The 20,644-nt window shown below is 31.6% G+C and overlaps 1 protein-coding gene across 3 annotated transcripts in view; it reads right to left on the bottom strand.

The window, feature by feature from the left end:
• Positions 1–5,938: 5,938 nt before the first annotated feature.
• Positions 5,939–20,644, bottom strand: part of LOC121128996 (MICAL-like protein 2) — a 46,699-nt gene continuing 31,993 nt past the window's right edge. For all 3 annotated transcript variants that reach the window (XM_040724626.2, XM_071893219.1, XM_040724625.2), the window contains exon 3: positions 5,939–7,678. In XM_040724626.2, coding sequence (XP_040580560.1) covers positions 6,770–7,399 — 630 coding nt within the window. In that variant the 5' untranslated portion in view covers positions 7,400–7,678 and the 3' untranslated portion in view covers positions 5,939–6,769. The remainder of the gene's footprint in view (positions 7,679–20,644) is intronic.

Here is a 20,644-nt window from a genome sequence, read left to right as displayed (position 1 = left end):
TTTTCAATTTTTTCGGGTAACGTACATTTGGTATACTCCATTTTCTTTTTCCTTTTATATAAGTACACTCGCCACAAAAATATATCTTCTGTTTCACCTATATAATATGTCTAGTTTGCTTGTGAGAGGCATATCGGTTGAAAGTATTTGGCGTGTTCCGGGATTTTTTGCTATTGAAAAACAGGGATCAAAGAATTTGAAGTAAATTTTATGTAAAAAATGAAATCAAGTGCTCCAAAACATTTGAAATGTTTGCGGCAATGGCATACGGTGAAACTGTTCTCAGAAAAAAAATATTTATAAGAGGTACAAACTTTTTTGGAAAATGTCAAGGACGAACCTCAAATGTCAAATTTTTGCTCAATACATTGGTTTAGTTCATCAAAAGTTCTTACCATATGGCCGCACGGTCAATAAAGAGTATTATCTTGAAGTTACGTGCCGCTGGCGAGAAACAATTTGAAGATAACATGCAGAATTGGGGGAAAACAATTCATGGCTTTTGCACCATGATAATGACAAAAAACAATACCACAATCATGCTTCTGCAATCATATTCACCGGATTTAACCCCATGCGACTTTTTCTTGTTCTCAAAACTAAAGAAACATATGAAACAACAGAGATTTGCAACGATTGAGGAGATAAAAAATGCATTGTTGGAAGAGCTCAAGGCTGTACCAAAAAGTGGTTATGAGAAGTACTTTGAGGATTGGAAAAGCGTTGGTACAAATTTATTGTATCGTAGGGGGATTACTTTGAAGGGAAGAATATAAATATTGATGAATAAAACAATATTTTTTCCTGTAAATACAGAATCACCTTTCTTTTTGAACATACCTCCTATATCGTGCGTGTTGTGTACAAGTTGTAACTTGTATAAGCAAATTGTACAAGTTACAACAACAAAAAAGAAATGAATAATTTAAAATGAAGGATTTATAGTACTTGAAATGAAGATAATGCAATGATTGAATATTCATAGATGATTCATATATTAATGGTGCAATTTTGAACTCCTTTAATACAACTTACTCAAATGTAAGTATTATGTGTCACAATATAATATTCAAATGCCCAGAGTTATATTGCTCGTAAATACTTACATCATAATTCCTAAACATTTAATTTTAATAGATCAAAATAAAATGATACCATCAATAAATAATTGGTAATTAGTCTGACCCATGTTGATATTAAATAATGTATTTTAAGGCAAAGAGATGGTAACTTGTACCATTTGCTTATAAAAGTTGATAATTTTTAGACGACATATCGAGAGAAGAGTTAATCTCAGGAAGACTTCCACGGATACGTGTCGTGTACACGTATTCACACAATAGATAAGGTAAAGTTGGACTGTGTATAGTGGACACTTTATGTTATTTTGGGAGATACTGGGGTTTGGATTTTTTTTGGAAAAATTTGTAATATTAATTTTTTTGGAAAAAAAATCAAAAATAAATACATAGTTATTGACAAAAAAAATTTAAAAATTAATATCTATTCACAGAAAATTAAATTTCCAATATTAATTTTTTTGGAAAATAATTAAAAAAACCCTCAGTTGTTTATAAAAAAAAATCAAATATTAAATTTTTTCATTATCTATAGCCATTCATAAAAAGCGTAATTTTTTCGAAAAACATTTCAAATAATATTATTTTTTTTAAATCTATAGCTATAATAAATTATTTTTTTTAAAACATTTTTCAAAATGAAAAAATGCAGATTTTCTAAGAAATGTATTCTGTTAATGAATATTCATTATACAAATAACAAAATATTTTATAATCATATATGACATAAATGTATAAAATACACTCAGTGATTGTAATAGGATATTTTCGTCATATTTGCCCCTCAATGACATCTTTAGGTCCTTTTAGGGTTGCCAAATCCCCGTTAAAGTTTTTGAAGTACCTCCCAAAAAAATTTCTTCTAACTCTGCACACTTCTAATAGCGATCCTTCTCACGTCGTTACTTTTATTGTATTACACAACCTTTCTTCCAAAAAGAAACAGAAAGAAGACCCTTCATAGAAACAATAAAATGGCCAATATCTCCATGATATATTATATAAACGACGAGAGATTATCAAGAAATTGTATTCCTGTTCTTTTGGGAACGTACCATAACTTATTTCTTTGTGTATTTATCAAAATGAATAAATTATGAAATAGCCATGACGTATCAAGGGAGAAGAAGGAATCGACAGCTGACGACAAAATATATTTGTGTGTTTTGGAGGTAAAGCCTTGTCCTATCTCTATAAACCGTCCAAATAGTAGAAGGGTTTTTTCTTTGCAAAATAATTGTTCACGAGACCTTTTTGTTTTTGGCTCAATTACTCAGAGTTGGATTGCCTTAGACGCGTCAATTTTAACACAACTAGCCTTTATATGTCTGCTATTGTTTGAATCTATTTAAAGTTTACACTATTAAAAATAAATATTTCATGCCAGTTTGATAGTCTGGTTTTTTAACATTTAAACAATAGCAACTCACTCAAACGATTGTTATATAACAACTACACGCCCAAAATGGCAGAAAAACTTGGTAAGTCACAGTCAAAAGATGCTGATTAGGTGTTACTAACCCTTCCTTATAAGTGCTACTATCTTTACGTTGAGGTAGGAAACTTTTCAGACCACCATATTATGTATAAGTTGCAATTTCTTCGTCTTGGAATGTCCTATTTGATTACAACATTGGTTTCCATTCTATGTTGTAATGTATTAATTCATGTTATCATTTCATTTGGATCAATTAAAATCACTTGTTTGTTATATATTTATGAGTAATATAACTCTGGGCCTTTAAACTTTTTAATGATCTAGAGAATAGTTATATCGTAGTTAATATGTATTTAAATAGTCAAAAATGAAGCGATTAATATATCGACCATCCATGGAATATACAATCATTTCATTATCATAATACCCAAAGGATTCTAAATCTTTTATTTTACATAATTCATCTCATTTTTTGCTTGCAACTTGTACATAACATAAACCTATTTAGGTAAGTACGAGGATTCGTTTGAAAAGTCCAATACATGATACAACTGGCGCATATTTAGGTTATGTTTAGTTAGAACATCCCTTGTAAGAACACATATCAACTTTTAGCCAGATTGCTCTATTTCTTTCTTTTTGGCATTCGGTTGAATCGAGGAAGTGGAGTGATTTTCAAAAAATGAAGGAAAAATTATTTTGTGTGTTGATTAACTGTTATTTTATGAAAGACAAAACGCCTGAGGAGACTAAAAATAAACTTGATAAACATTATGGGGACTCTGCACATTCGATTAGAACAGTTTCAAAATTTTCAAAGTGACCATATGGGCACAAGTGACGCTGAACGTTCTGGACGCCCTGTTGAGGTTACTACTCCAGAAATCATTGATAAAATCCATGATTTGGTGATTTATGACAGAAGGTGCGTGAGATTGCTATTGCTGTGGGCACCTCAATTTTTGAACTCTTTTCATTGATTTTGTGACCATCACTTCTGAGGTATGAGCTGATGTATTGCCGTGATAGAAAATTACTGGTTTCGCACGCGTTTTTCTTGCAGCTCGGCTTTCAAACAGTCCTATAACTATAAATAATATGAAATTATAATAGTTTTACACTTTTCCAAATATTCGATGTGGATTATTCTTTGGGAATCCAAAAGACAGTTTCCATAATCTGTCGGATCGATTTCTTGATTCAGTCAAATACCAAACAGAAAGAAATAGACTGATCTGGCTGAAAGTTGGTCTGTGTACTTCCAAGAGATGCTACTAACTAAATATAAGCTCGATACGCACCAGTAGTTCAATCTCTCGGACTTTGCACGGACTATTCAAACAACTCTCGTAATTTTATAAGTGTTGATAATTTTTGGGTGCTAAGGCCCACAAATAATAAAAAATAAAAAACCCCTGCTACCTTTCATTTTCTTGGACTATCCTTTTTGACAAAGAATACAATTTAGCCGAACCGGAGAAATACACTATGCTAGGTCGGATGTCATAAATAAGGGATATCTCAAGATTAATAAAAACCGAGTATGTATGTAGTACAGCTTAGTTCTTCGGATTAAACTAGGAAATATGGCAACCTGGTGAAATAAAATTTGCCTTTTTTGCATTAAACCCTTAAAATAGGAAAATAAATTTCTTTTATCATGTTTTAAAACTGAACTAAATTTTATGAAATTAAAAATGAAGGAATACATATATATAAATCTAATGATCCTCCGTTTCTAGATCCAATTAACCACAGAAAGACCGTCAGAGGTCAAAATATATTACAATTATTTCTACTGAAAATATAATATTTTTCAATCAGTTATTTATAATGTTAATAAAAATAATATATTTTTAAATATAAATTTTTTTTCTTGGACTGTTATCCACGCTAGAAATACAACTTAACCGTTCTGGAGTAATTTATTAAGCAAGATGGATGTCAAAAGGGAGATATAATCAGTAAAAGTATGCACTCTTTTACCGAATTATATTCAAATATTGTGACAATCATTGTATTTTGCAACATTTCCTAAAAATGACTATGATCCATTTATAGTTTGCCATTTCTGGTCAAACTATTCCCAGCTATGACATTTCTTTTAATTGTTCACAGCTCAACAGGAGGGAACTTGAAATAGCAGAATCAACGTTAAGTACGTCGTTACCTTTATTGTTTCCCACAACCTTCCTCCAGAAAGAAACCGAAAAAAGGCCCAAAATCATTAGGTAGTAGTTAGCCATTTGTGAATACAAGAATAGCCATTAGGATGCCCTCTATCTGGTCAAAATTTCACAAAATGTCGTATTCTTAATACTAAAAGGAAATAAGAATTTATGGCGAAAAATTCAAATTTATCCGTGGCTTGCGTTGGATTGGTATATAAAAAATAATCCTATCAGTCCGGTCATAATATAATTTGTCTGTTCTAGGACCGGTTCTTATCGGTCTTTTATGGAAACTAAAGCAGCTGAAATTAAGTAGTTACTAAAATAAAAAGTAAACAAATATATATATTTGAATTATATTCAGGAATCTCGCAACCTCGTCCAAAAATTTATAATTTAAATAACCTTCTTAGTTTATTAGGGTTATTTATTTTTGTTTTCAAATAACTTTTAATATTTTTTAGAACATAATTAGAACTGGGATATTATGAACGAAGGTTTTAATTAATAGTCTATGATTCTGGTTTATTCCAAATAAAAATTCATAAACCTTTTTCGAAACGTTGATGTGTATGAAATTACATTAGATAAATCTTAGTCAAAAGACGTGATTGCAATGGAGTGAGCAAGAGATGAAAATAGGGCAATTTACTGAAGTTAAGACAAATAAGAAATAGAGATAAGAAAAAAACATTCTAGATTAAATAATATTATAACTAGAACTATGTACTTTGAGTCGCTGAAGTTTCATCATAATTCATAATCTCTTTCAAATAGAGAAAATATAACTGAAGTTAAAATTTGGAAGTGTGTGACTAGAACGCATTATTATACGTTCTAACTATGAGTAATTATTTTCTTAGTGTTGATATTGTTCGATCCTAGCTAGGACTTTCGGACTGAAATCTTGGATTTGAGATTAGATTTTTCACATTTCATTACATTTCCAATCATGATTATTGTTTAAAATCCTATGAAGCTTTTTCCGCAATACCAGCACCTAGCATTAGCTGACAAGGCATCCCGGACGTTGAAAGATATCCAAATAATGAATCATTAGTCAATAATTACTAGGAATTATTTCCAGCTTAACAAAAGCACATTCCACTTTAATCAATCACGGATCAGAACATTTAACAAGAATAAAAGAAGCAAAGGATCAAGAGCTGAAAATTAAAATCCTGAGTAAATTTCTAATGTGAGTGGGAAAAGGCCGAGTGTTGTATAATTGAAATCAAATACTTTTTAAATATAGATAAATTCTATTTATTACTAAATGAGATATCAAGTCAAACATAGTAAGAAAATAATTCGTATATGTTTTTTTGTTTTTTTACAATATTATAATGCACAAATAAAAACACGACAAATTCCTTATTTCCCTATAAAAAAATGTCAAAAAAGAAGTATGAACTAATACATACAGAGTCATATAAAAACATATGTAATCCAATTGAGTGCAAATGATATTATACATATTGTAGAGACTGCCTGTTTGTTGTTTAAAAAAAAATATATAGCAATAAAAAGTATAAAAAGGATATATATTGAAACGTACTTTTTTTGGGGGCTGTTGTTGAGGGAGGATAATTAATATAGTTGCTAAAAGTCCCGGGTTCAAATCCCGCTCTATAAACATGTACATGGATATATATAATTTGTTTTATATAAAAATTTTTACTCTGTTTCTTACCAAAACACAACAACATAAATATTATAATACAGAAGGGTAGTTCAATAGTGATAAAAAGACAATAATAAGACATACTAAATGATAAGAACATATCAGACTTTATGTAGGGCCGGGGGCGAGAGCGGGAGTTTGTTTGAGGGGTCTTCTTTTTGCCAGAGACTCGTTTAGATTTCCTTTCATATTTTCCATGGTAAATTTGTAGGTAAATGAGTAATGAAAAGTGATTTTTGTAAATAATAAAAACGATAAAAAAAATGATGTATGAATTTTTGAATAATCATAGAAATTATTTCTCTAAAAAAAAGTAGTAATCATTTGGATTAATTCTTAAGACTTGAGAGGAAGCACCTATTATGTAGGTATCTGATGAACACGAAATCATTCCACACTATTTTTCATTCCCTATCTTCACCTTTAAACTTAATTCATGGCTCATTCGTGCAACAACAGAGTTGTTGCTATTGGAGAGTTTGGTCTTGTTGTTACTGCTGCTATTAAAGATGTCCTTTCCGTACTTCTCAATGAGCTCAGATTGATTAATGATCCGCTTAGGAGCAACGGTGGGAGTGCCCTGAGGTGTGTTGTTTTCAGAGGAACTCTGAAGGACAGAATCATTCTCTGATTCAGAATTACGGCTGAGATTCGTTAGAGATACATTGGGACTACGACTTCCATCCTCATCCTTAAACAAGTGATAGAATTGAGACACGTACGTTACAACACTGAATTTGTCTGGGGTTTCTGTATCAACCATGTCTTGTGGATCAAGGAGAGAAGGGATCCCTAGTGTCTCTTCTGCAATGCGGTAGGCCAGATCGTTGTTATCATAAATGTTGTCTGGTTTGAGAACATGGAACTCCGGAATTAGCTCTGGGCGGAAATGGTGAATGATGGCGCAGAAGGCGAGACCATCGCGGAAGGAATGGGATAGATCCTTGATGTCTACTAAGGAATATTCGGAGGTGACTCTTTGGCACCATATCTGAAGTGCTCGCATTCCTCTTCTTTGAACAGGCATGTTGATGTATATAGTAGTAGACTTTTAAAAAATAAGGATTCACTAATCAGTTTATATAAATTTAAATAAAAATAAGGCTAAGTAGTACTAAGTAGAGCAGGAACAATTACACTCCTCCCTCGTCGAGATTCTCTGCGAGACTGACAACGCTTTTTTTCTTCTTGTATTAATTCTTCTTTTTCTTCTCTTTTGGATATTCTTCTTACAAATTTGTACGTCCTATGTGTGTGTGTATTTTTTTTGAGGAAAAATATATGAATCTTGGCGTGAGATTGTAGCCTGAAACAAAACAAAAAAAAATAATATTAAAAATAACAATCAATATTTTATCTTTAAAAATAAAACAAGATAAAAAAGGTTCTCATTAAAACAACAACAAAATAAATCAGAGAGATTTAAAGGTGAAAAAACACTGATAAAAAAATAATTTGTATAATATAAAAAACTAATCAACCCAGATAATTTGATCATCAGATTGATACTTAGAATATGAACATTAATATCAATAGTATCTATAACAATCTCAATTCTCAACGTACATAGATATATCAAATTCAAATGAATAGCAAAAAAATAATATTCTAAACAATTGATATAACATTACATTATTTTATAAAATGAAGATTAAAAAAGTATTATGGATATTTATACCATAGCTATCGTATAGGTGGGTATGTCTACAACCTACTACATACACAAGAACTAGTGCCTACTAGAATGTAGATGAAGAGGTGTTGAATAGACAGAAAAAAAGGTTATAAATTGCTCACCAATTTCAAATACATTATTTTAGGCAGATCTGCCAAAAAGCTTTATTAAAATTATTAATATATAATTGTGAATTGTGTTTTTTATGTGAAGTTTCTATTTATAGAAATACATATTTAATTAGGGAAGACAGTTAAAACACTGGTTCAATTATTCAGAGCTACATAGTTTCAATGATACCACACAACAAAATTTGACATCCTATCAGGGTCCATCAGCTAAATCCAGACCATCTTTAACTATACTCTAAACAATAGTTAAAGAACGCATTGAACTCGGTTATTTCAATTTTAAGGTGGAAAATTGAGCCTTAACTTTATGTCAGGTGAGCAACTTTTAATTCAAAACAAGTGTTTACGATGTAGGAGACCCGGAGGTGTGTGTGGGACACAGCTCAGCATTTATCAAGAAGATACTCTGATATCTAAAGAGCAAAGTCTAGATCATTTGCAGCCTCTGAAAGGAAGAGAATCCCGGAGTGATAAAAACGCACTCCCATATTCATGGTAGGCCCTAAAGTTCCTTGAAGTAATATCCTGGAACGCCAATTAACACTCTATCCAAAAAAAAAAAACACCGAGTAAGCCGTGCAACAGTCTCCAGGGCCATAAATACTGACCCGAGGATGAAGTCAACCCACTTTTACAAAAGACATATCCTTACAGACAAAACAAAGGGCACCCGGGCTGCCCACGGAAGAAAATTACTGTGGATGATATGAAGTTCCATCGTAGCCGATAGATGTTTGTCACAGATAGAGCCAATGTTCCCCCACGTCTTTAAACCCATCTATGTCTATATAATATTAGCTGTCAGTTGTTTTGCTGAGAAATTGTATTTGAAATTGACCGGTAAGTTATAGTTATTTGTGTTGTGTATGTGTCTTTAGTCATTTGGTCAGGTCCAGTCTTAGGATCGGTCCTTAAGACTCTCCATCCTTCGGACTGTCAGTACCCAAACTGATTGAAGCAACAAGAAATAAAGTTGAGTGAAGTCATCAAGGACCGAACTTTATAAGTTTTAGGACTGATAAACAGGACCGGACTGCAGTTTTCAGTCCTAAAGAAGGACGAACACAACAATAGTTGTAAATTCTCTCCATAGTTAGGGATCATTACAAGAATTAAAACATTTAAATGGGGTTATAAATTTAATAAAATAAATAAAAATATGTTGAATCACTAATTATTAACGTTCAAGGTGTTATTACATATTAAGGTATAATTAAGTGTATATCACTGGCCGTCGTATAAATAAAAATAGTTCACTGTCACAGCCCTTTAAGGAGCCTGATTATTTTAATGAGCATGTTTTTTATTAAATGTATACGTATCGCACAGGGGCTAAAAAATCCCGGGCTTCACACAAATATAGGGCTATTTATTTTTTTAAGTTTACCTCATTTTCAATCAGTATCAACCTACAAAAGACAACTGCCCAATTTCATTAGAATCTGTTTTTTAGTTTTTGGGTTATTCTGCTAAGTGCGACGCAACTTTTGTTCCTTCCAAAACAAAGGATCCATAACAATTTCGTGTATTAATTTTACACTGATTCTTGATGGGTAAAAATACTGTTCAATCTAAGCAATGGCCTGGAAAGTGTATGGGGACTCCGCACCATCAAAAACCACAATTAAACTTTGGTTTCCCCACTTCGTATAGGTAGGATGTAGAGGACTCCCAAATGAGGCCGTAAAAACAGAATTTTTTTTTTGACAAATATGACCTTTTTCAATTATGAGCATAACAAAAGATGATTCCATTAGATTCGCATAATTTTTCGCACACTAATTGTGTAAGAGGAGTTTAAACTTCTAACAAAAAATTGGCAAAATCATATTTGGAGTTTAACTGGGGCGCCATTTTTAATATTTTTGATTATTGTTTGCCTGGTTTTTTTTCCCGCAAATGTTATTTTTTAATGCATATTAAATTAAAGCACTTGCTATTTTAAATCAAACATTACTCAAATCAGTTGAGTCTGAGCAGATTGATGTCTAACTAAAGTTCGATGATCCTTTGAAAAGGTCCAAACTTTGAAAGACTCCGAAAGTTGAAAATTTAGAGATAGTGTTATTTTGTTGGGGTAAACATTTCTCTAAGAATGATCAAAATCGGTGATGAGCATGTCAAAAATTTCCAAAAAGTGTGTACACTTGACATGAAATGCCCCAAAAGTGTAAGTTTGTTGTTTTTTTTCGTAAAAAAATACATAACTTGTTACAAATTAAAAATAAACATTTTCTGAAAAAAATGATTTTAAATGATTTCTGATTTAAAATAATTACCCACACCCTTGCTGCTCAGTCTACCTTGATGACAGGTTCAGAAAACAAAAAAAGCAATTTGTGTGCATAGGTTGTGAAAGGACTCACTATGTAACATACAATATTATTATTATTTTACCTTTAATTAACCAAGACCTTGTTCCATATATGTACTCACTCGTTTTCCTTTATTTTTGTGTTCCCTTTTTTTGTGGTTAAAAATGACTTATTATGTTTTGAAATATACTTTAAATATTCATTCATAGTACATATAGGAGCAATGACCCTAAGCTTTAATTTATTTAAAACCGCATGAAGCACATTTACATACAGAGGTCATTAAATAGAAGGATACGTCATTTCAAAATAAACGAGAAAGAAGCGGGAAACCACATATGCATGCTCCTACAGAGTACATAGTTACATATTACACTTATACGTAGTATAGATAGGATGATAGAATGAGGTATTATTAACCATGATCTTGAAAAGTCATAACCTTTTCCTCTTTAATGACGTTTGAGACGGTCCCACGTTTTTACATATGTATATATGGAAAACTTTGAACTCCAAAATATGAGGGGGACTCAATTTAGTTCATTAAACAAAGAGCATCATATACACGCATTTATGTAGAGTTGTAAATATACAAAGCCTGCCTCAACAAAGTGACTAGGGATAGGAATTTTGTAGAGGGCTAAGAGAATATACACTTTTTTCTACAAAAATCCCACCCCTAACAATAACACGAGTCAAATGATGAACATATCGCACTTAAACAATTTTAAATCTATCGTAGTTAAAGGTGATATATTTTTCTATTTTTTATGTGTTTGTCGTCTGCTTCTTTAATCTATTTAGTAAATCTTAAACACTGTCTCTCACGTCATTACCTTCCTTATATCACGCAACCTTCCCTTTAAAAAGAAGCAGGAGAAAGGCCAGAAATAATCTGCTAGTTAGACAAATAAGTCAATCATACCAACTGCTATTGATCTCTGCAGTACTCCCAGACTATCACCGTCATATTTTTCCAACATACTTTTTGAAACGAATTACATATAGATTTTGTATTATTCAAATCAAACATAGTGCTTCATTCGATACTGTATTATAATATTGCCTTGTAATTTTTTATTCAAATCTTAGTAGTTACGCTTGTATTTGTGTATAATGGCCAAAAAAAATTCATATAAATGATAAAATGGCCAAAATATATTATATAAAGGATGAGCAATCAACAAGAAATTGTATTACTGTCCTTTTGGAAGCGAATCAAAGTATAGTATAACTAATTACTTTGTTTATTTATGAAGAAAATAAATTATGAAGTTGGCGTGACAAGGAAATCGACAGCTGCCAACAACAACATATATATAGGGTATTTTGTAATTATTAAGGATGTAACTCCGTCACTATGTAAAATAAACAACAGAAAACTCATATGGTAACCATGACAATTTGTAGAATCTTTCAGAGGAGTGCTCTCCAACAAATCCAATGCAACTCTCCGTCTTTCATAAACAAGCTGACAAGGGGTTATTTTATTCTTAGATATTATTCTTTTCTAGAGAATCAAAGACTTTGGAAAACAAAAAAATACTATTGTGAACTACATTTTTTTAATACAAAATGAAATCCGTATAATTTACAACTCTGGTTATTATGTAGTTAAGTAATTATTACAAATTTTAAATTCAAACATAAGAGACTCCAAGTCTTTTCTACTTTTATTTACTACTGGTATTTAACTATTTATTACTTTTCTAAGTTATGAAAAAAAAAAATAGTATTAAACAGATCGTCAAGATATAAAAAACGACCATGTGAATTTGTTACCGATGTCTTATAATTTATAAATATTGTAATAAATTAATTTATGGTAAGAAATGCTTACAAACTGGAAGGAAACAAAATGAACACAAACTAAACTTGAAGAAAAAGTGTTGTTAACACACGAGTTTAGTGCAAATATTGTTATTTTATGGGAATACGTTTTGTTAAGGGATCTAGGGAAGCTTTCCTTTGCAGGGTTCGCCATGGGATTACTCAACTGGGGAAAATTCGTCTTGGGAAAAATTGTAATTCCGGGGAATTTATAGAATAATTGTATCTTTTAACTATTCTTTAAAATATTAAAAAATCGGTATCAAGATTTCTTTTTGAATCGTCCCATCACTAATTGTAACTATATGTATATATATTAAGTAAATCATAAATGTCCTTAATCGAGTAACAATAGAAGACTGACGATCTACTCTTTCGAAAATAAGGGGGAAAATGATTTCAATAAATTATTATCCTTTATATACTATAATACATTTATATTCAATTTATATAAATTCATTATGGGGGCTGATGCATAGAATTGTAAATTGAAATGTCAACTTACCTAAAAGCCTCCGGATAAATTTTTTATAGATCTGGGAAATTGCATATCTGCTTTTACAAAACGAGTTTTAATACTTTAACTGTATTATTCACTAATAAAACTGCCAACACGTGCATATACAACACTCTCAAGTAATATCGTATACTTATCTATGAGGTTGAGACACTCTGTAGTAAAAGACAATGGGGGATAATATCTAGAAAAAGAAGTTTGTGAATGATTAACTTCCCTATGAGAGGATTAAAATCCAGTGTTGGAGAATTAACGATAATCAAAGAGAAACTTTATTTGTTGGATACGAAACCCATTGAATTACAGACTTGTAAAAAAAACCTCCCCATCTTCTCTGAAGTTTCCCTCATAATAGAGGATGGATTCTTCTTCTGTGTGAATATACTTAATAGGGACATGATTAATTACTTTTCTCTTGAATGGATACGAGGCAAAGAGTTAAAGGTGAAGATACCAGGGTTGTATTTAGTATTTTTACACTATGGAGGATCATTCAACGGTATCATAACATAAATGATTTAAAAAAATAGGAAGACAGAAGCCTACAAAATTATATCTTTTAGCTTGAGTAGATTTCGTGTCATGATGTAGTTTTTTATGTTATTACCAGAAAATTAGTCCGCTCAAGAAATCTTGAGTGTGCAACCGCTCAGTTGCTAAGTTTGTACGTTTTTTAAGGAATCAAAAATAAGCAGCAATCATTTTTTTTGCTCGTACAGGGGTATTTGAGTTTGACAGCTCTTTATGATTGTGATTAAGTTCAATATATTGCAAGTTTAAGTGTGCCGTACGATTCGTGATAACCATTCATTACTTTCAATAGCTTATACTAATCCAAATGATAGGTTTAATTAAAATAGGTTTGTTAAGAAATTTTAATTTGTCTTTAAGTGTGCCGTGGGCACAAAAAGTTTGAGAACCACTGTCCTAGGGGATATATATTTACAAAGTTTCATGCAATGTCATGCAGTTAAGTCTGATGATTAGTTTAGATTTTGATATTTTTATCCTACGACATACAAATATAAGAAAATCATATTTCAGCTGCAGAAATTCGTTCACAGATCATACAGATTTATCTTCCAACGGTATCTACACACCGGAAGGAGATGGCGGTGTCTCTGGGGGAACCGATGTCTGAGTCCTCCTAAATTGGTTAGCTAAAACAGAGGCAAACTTCTCAACCGAAAACAGTGGAGAGTCATAGATAAAGCATGGGATTTTTTTTTAGCTTATCTGGAGATATCACTTCAACCCTGTATTCTTGCAATCCATAAAATTATTTTTATCTCTCAAATTTTTGATGTTATCTCCAAGAGATAGAAACAGAGAAAGTAATACAAACTTACATAAATCAGCGAAAATTGTAGCGATGTTATCACTCTTCTAAAATGATTCTTGCGCTCTTGTTCAAGAATTTTATGTGTTGCTCAAGTGAGCGTCGCTCACTAATGCCTTGGCTATGACCTTTTTAATTCAAGGATGAACTCATTGAAGATGAGTAGTTAGTTACAGACTATTATTCAAGTATACTTTAGGCCACTAACGTAAAACCACTTATTTGTACAAATATTGATCAGGTTTCGCCTCCGTCTTAATATCTTTGACTTTAGCAAGCTATATGCTAGCGTTGAACAATTCAACTAACAATGCCCCTGGACTAAACTTGTCTTTGTCTTTAGAACCACATCACTAATGCTATATCTAGTTCCCCAGCAGATATACTATTATGTAGTTATAAAGATTCATGATGATCTCATCCATGTAGGTGTTAATTGATACACACTCACACACCATGGTTATTTTTTCTTATTTTTTTTTTTTTTTGCAACCACGCTTTTTTCTTTAGAAGATAAAAATAAAATGATCAAACCCGAGTTTATGAACTACATAACATATTTACATAAATACGTTAGGTACTTTCAAAACTCATCATTGGAAGAGATGATTAAAGTGATTGTTCATATGAAGAACAGTACATAAATGCGATGTATTTTTTTCTATGCATAAATCAACTCATCCTTGCATATGCAATAACAAATGCATAACAATAATTTAAATAGCTAGCACGTTTTTTTTCAATTTGGGTAATACACATATCTACTTAGAAAAAAGAGTGTCTCTCAGTTAGACTTCCAATGACAATAAGCCCAGTCTGAGAGTCTTTAATTATCCCTTTTCCACAGTATATCGTAAATTGATAGTTTCTGAGAAAGTCTAGCCCGATGATGGGTCTGAGTACGTATGCCCCGATGAAAGTCTAGGAGTATGTCCATTTTAATTTACATTTATAAACTTTTAATTTTATTTCCTGAATAATTGAGGCTCCATTAGCTGCTGATAATTGCAGAGGTGAAGGAGTAATTGAAGAACTTGAAATACTTTTCCACGGAATAACAGAAACAGTTGCTCCCATATCGATAAGATATTTTTTAATCTGTCCAAGATTGAATTGAGTAGCAATTTTGATTAAAGGCAAACCTATTGTCGCTCTAGCGACTTGCCCACTCAGTTTTCCCGGAATCTATTAGGGGAGTATGATCGACTAGACGGCATAGAAGGAGTGGATACGCAAACTCCAGTTTTTGTAGACCATTAACACCATGATCTGCATATTCTGGCTTGCTCTCCAAAAAATATATGTGTCCGACAGACAACCGGACGTTGACTGGGACTAAAAGGCGTCACTTCCAACAAAGCACGCTGGGTCTTATCCTTCTTAGGACTGACTTCTCCAATGGCAGACACAGTTCCCGAAGATGTAAGAGTCGTGAGAGAATCTGCTAGAGGTCCCATAGCTTCGATGGGTGGACTTACTTGTGACCATTTTAATGCCCTTTGGCAATACTTTTAAAAACTTGTGTTTTATTATGTCTTCAGACACACCTAACTTTTTTTCTTTAAGTCTGAACTCCTCCAGATATTCTGACGATTTCCCTATCCATTGGCTTAGGCACAGACAGTTCTTCCAAAAGCTCAGTATTTGTTTTTTCATATAGCTGTTCACAGCTTTTTAAGACGCTCATAACAAGGCAAAGCTGCTGAAGCGTGACAAAACATAGTATTGTCCTTAGGGATTTTGTACTTTTTGAAGGAGTTTTCAACTAATATGAACCAAACCTCCGGTCTTGAGGTAATGAATTAGGAGCCATTAATATCCACAACGGTAACCTCCATATCCTCTCCACTTAAACTCGAATCTGTTTCCTTTCTTTCTACTTATATCTGCCGTAGGCAACAACTGCCATCAGAAATATTATTTCATTATTAAATTGCTCAAAAATGTTTGGATTTTGATATAGGGTCTGTGTGGTTTTTTTTCAATACCTAAATCTACTTTGTTTTGTTAATAATTCGTTACTCTTCACAAGATCGACTCATCTTCTCAATTAAAGAAACCTTTCATGCAATAGGAACGATTAAATTTGAGACACTGCATAGCTTTGGTGGGCCCTCTTTGTAGAATGAGTAGAGGGAGAGAAGGATATCAATTTTGGTCCATTGTTTTGGAATCGGCAATCTAAAGAAGGAATTTTCTTTCCCTAAGCAGTTGTCATTATTATTTAATTCCTGAGTAGTGAACAACATCCTTTCTGAAATAAATTCAATTATATTCAAAACTTGATTAATAATTCGTGAGTGCTCATAAAAGAAGATGAGTAACCCTACGGATTTGTTGCGTGGTTATAGCTGTAAGTTTTTGTTGGACTCAGAGTATAATTGGGGATTGACATCAGAGTAATTCTAGAATATGTCCTTGTTTATATCCTTTTCTCCTTCCTTTCTAGTCACAGCTGATTGTAGCTGATCTAATGGACCGTCATGAGTATTATTCTTTCTCTCCTCCAAAACATTCTTCAAATTATCAGGGTTACCATGTTCACTTTCGCTTTCTTTTTTTATAACATGTCCATTCTACACTGGATTTTGATCATTACATATATATAAAGTTACTCTGGCAGTATGTTGTTTAACAAAATGAAGATATTAGAAAAATGTTTGATCAAATAATATACTTGAATATGCCTTCATGTTCTAGGTTCCCTTCCACACGGAGAGAAGAGGGGGGATATTAAATTCTCGTATTATCTAGATAGTGGAACAAAAAAAAAAGATAATAAGACAGACATATGTAGACTATTAACTACAAAGATACTATGTATATTATATGTACTCAAACAAGAATCCAACACGTTGCATTACCACCTATGAGCTCTTGTTACAGCTACCTATATAATAGGATGAAATATGTAATTTTAATTTCAATTAAATTTTTCAAAACAATAAATGGAAGAATGAAGTTCATGAGTTTTTACGTGACATCATCTGAATGGAAATTGAGCGTCTTGGAGGTATGTAAGTTTATGCTTCTATCACGTCGTTTCCTTTATTGTGCATCACAACCTTTTCTTCCAGCCAATGAAAGTAGGGCTGTGAAGTCGGACAATAAAATGCTTGACTCCAGTATTTTTAATGTCACCGATGACTCCAAACCCTCTTTACAACCATCTCAGCTAGCTCTGTTCAGATATAAGATGGTTTGTGGTCCTCTGTGATTTTGCGCTAATATAATTCCGGATTGATAATAGCCCAATGTGTATGATCAAACCCTGTATTTTATAATGCATATTTAAATAATTTATTCATTATAGATCATTATGCCTTTCTTTACATATTATTAAAGCCACTGTTAAGTATGTAATTGACCACGAAATTATTAAAAAATAGGTCGTTAAAGAACTCCCATGAAAAAAAAAAAAAAAAAAAAAAAAAATCAACTTAAAAGTCTCTCCTGAATGAGAAAATTTATTTTTTTCACTTACTATCTCTCTATCTGACAATGAAGAGAACACCCACATTTAAGTGTAGAAAGAAAAACACAATTTAACTGATTACAATATCCCTACCTATATCTATATGTACAATTATTTAGATTTCTACAGCTGATATCAAGTATGCTGTCTAAGGACAAAGACTTCATCATGTTTCTATTCTTTTTGGGGATTTTAATGAGATCCCCATTTTTAGATGATGTTGATCCGACTCACTACGTTTTTTTTACTTTTGAATATATTTTTTTCCCAAAAAATAATATTGTTTTTCATTTATAATCTATCTATGATATTTTTATGTGCCTGTGTGTTTAATTGGAAAAATTCTTGACATGAAGGTCGTTTGTCTACGATTCTCGCTGCTCTCGCTCTTCAGGACTTTCAAAAAGTTGATGTAGTATTTATGTTTGTTGAAATAGGGGGGTGAACATTCCTAATTTATGTAGAATATATCTCATTTGTTAGTCATTTTTGAACAATAAAAAAAATACATATTTATTGGATAAAATATAAAAACTGCATGGGGGAAATTATTGTTTCTTTAGAAGATAATTTATATTCAAGGAATTTATAGCCGGAGGATCAAAGAATGAGGAATACGTCATTGAACATGAGAAAGAGTAGACAAAGTTATACTACTACACCCATGACATTCATAACAAGATTCATATCTTTGTAAAACTTGTTAAAAGGAAACAAATTACTGGTGTTACGTTTCAATCTGGAAATTCTATATGGGTTTGAGATGTTATGAATTTAAAAGTGTTTCAATGGTGTCTACTGTGATGAGGATAAAATTGTTCTACAGAGTAAGACTGAAAGAAATTCGTTCATTATTGAAATTTCAGTTCACGGTCTACCACCCTATCCTTGGCCGTAATATCGGTCCAAATCGTTCCAACTAAAAAAAAAAGAAGATCTCGGCCGTGGTATTACCTTTACAGATCAAAAAAGAAATTCCCGGAATTATGGTATCATAACTTTATTCTCAAAATGTTGTACTCAATGTTTGGTCACTACCTACTAAAATAAAGTAGGTTTATTTGCATCTATACTTTTTTTTAATTTTGAATATTGATATTTTTCAGCAGCATTCTAATACATACGCTACTAGAATGATTTCAAATTAAATTTATATTTTTGAAGTCGTCATTTTTGGGTAATTTTAATGCTTAAAGTCCAGTCTGTACCAAATAACATCATATCAGAATAAATATATAAATATTATATTAAAATAAACCATATTTTCTTAAAGACAACTTTACTTTTTCAAACAGACAAATCTGATTAAATCATGTAAAAATAATTCAAATAAAAGTCAAAATTCTCAGAACTACTATATAAAATTAATGGATATTCAGTTAGGTAGTTACTTGAATTGACATAAAACCACTTTACATAGGAAGGCTCTATGATGAAAAATAAGAGTTTATTGATACTTTTATATAAAAACTGAATATATTTACGATTTTTATTTGTTTGACATATTCAAAAAAAGAATATCTTCTTATTTATAAGAGGATATTGTTTTTAAAATGTATGAATGAATCATGAAGATTCTTCTATAACTTGTATGAACCTGATACGACTTGTAACACATCTCATAGAGCAATGACTCCAAACTACGGTCTCCAATAACATTTTTGAATATATTCCAGCATAAAAATATGTTTAATCAAATGTTTTATTTGTTATTTATATAATATCTCGAAGAACTCTTAACGATGAACCTCAAAGCACACGGGGTTCAAGGTTCGGAACTACAGCTATAATGCGTATCTATACCTTATTTATTTCGTTTGCTTCTATAAATTAATGTTGGGTGACTATATTTTGATTTGCCCTAAAATAACCTAATCAGTGACGATCTTGGGGTTAGAGAGAGATTTTAATATTTCGTCAAAAATAATATTGATACATCTTTTTAAATGATTAATTTGACTTTTCTTAAAAAAAGAGGAATGAAAATAAATTTAATTAACAAAATTAATTTATAATGATAGTTCCCAGGACGATCCGGAAAAATGCAAAAAGAAAAATTATCAGGATAAAAGGTTATTCTTTATTATCTAGATTATATATACATATGAAGTGTGGGTTTTTTTTCTATAGATTGCTCCCATGTGGAAATTAAAAGAGGTTTTTGTTAGGGCAGAAAAAGTGAACAACACCTCGAAAAACATTTCCTTTCAGTTCTACATACTATCTACTAAGGCCCTTGGGCTGAAATCCACATAATATTTAAATGGCTACAAAAGAATGGGAATAGATAAAAAAAACCTTTTGTTCCCTCTACAAGCACATAATAATGTGTAAATGTCAACCATTTTGAAATATCTATCCCGTCAAATAACAATTTTTCAAATGATTTCAGTTTTTATATCGATACGTACCAAGGAACAAAGTGGAAATGAGATGCAGGACAGCCCCCTCCCTCCCCCTTCTCAATGTCTCTAGTATTAACATCTTCAAGGTTGAGATTCAAAAAAAAAAAAAAATCATCACATCATTCACATGGATATGAGAATCTATCTTTGAACTTACAAGTTTGAATAATAGCTTCATCGAAGTAACACATACTTGTGACAAATATATATAAGTTTTATTATCTCCATACAAGACATCTTTGTACAAAGTCGGAGATATACCGGGTGGAGACTAATAATTTACACAGAATAATAAAAGGACTTACACATTTACTGTCCACCATAAAATATGGCTCTAACATCTAGCTTTGTTATATATCAGACTATTTTCAGAGGCGTTCACAGAAGAGTAGGCTAAAAGGGGCTGTACCCCCCCCAAACATCCAAATTCTCTTCAAATTTTTTTAATTGAAAAGCTATTGATTTATGAAATTTTTTTTCAAAGAAATTTAATTTTTTGGAAACATCAGTGGATATTTCTTTTTTTACAAATATTTAATTTTTGTGGACAGCTGTGGACTTTTAATTGTATTTTCAAAAAAATTA

This window comes from Lepeophtheirus salmonis, chromosome 14, assembly GCF_016086655.4.
Source record: "Lepeophtheirus salmonis chromosome 14, UVic_Lsal_1.4, whole genome shotgun sequence".
NCBI classification, from domain to species: domain Eukaryota; kingdom Metazoa; phylum Arthropoda; class Copepoda; order Siphonostomatoida; family Caligidae; genus Lepeophtheirus; species Lepeophtheirus salmonis.
Note: the sequence above shows the minus strand (reverse complement) of the source record. Positions and strands in the feature narration are given on the sequence as shown.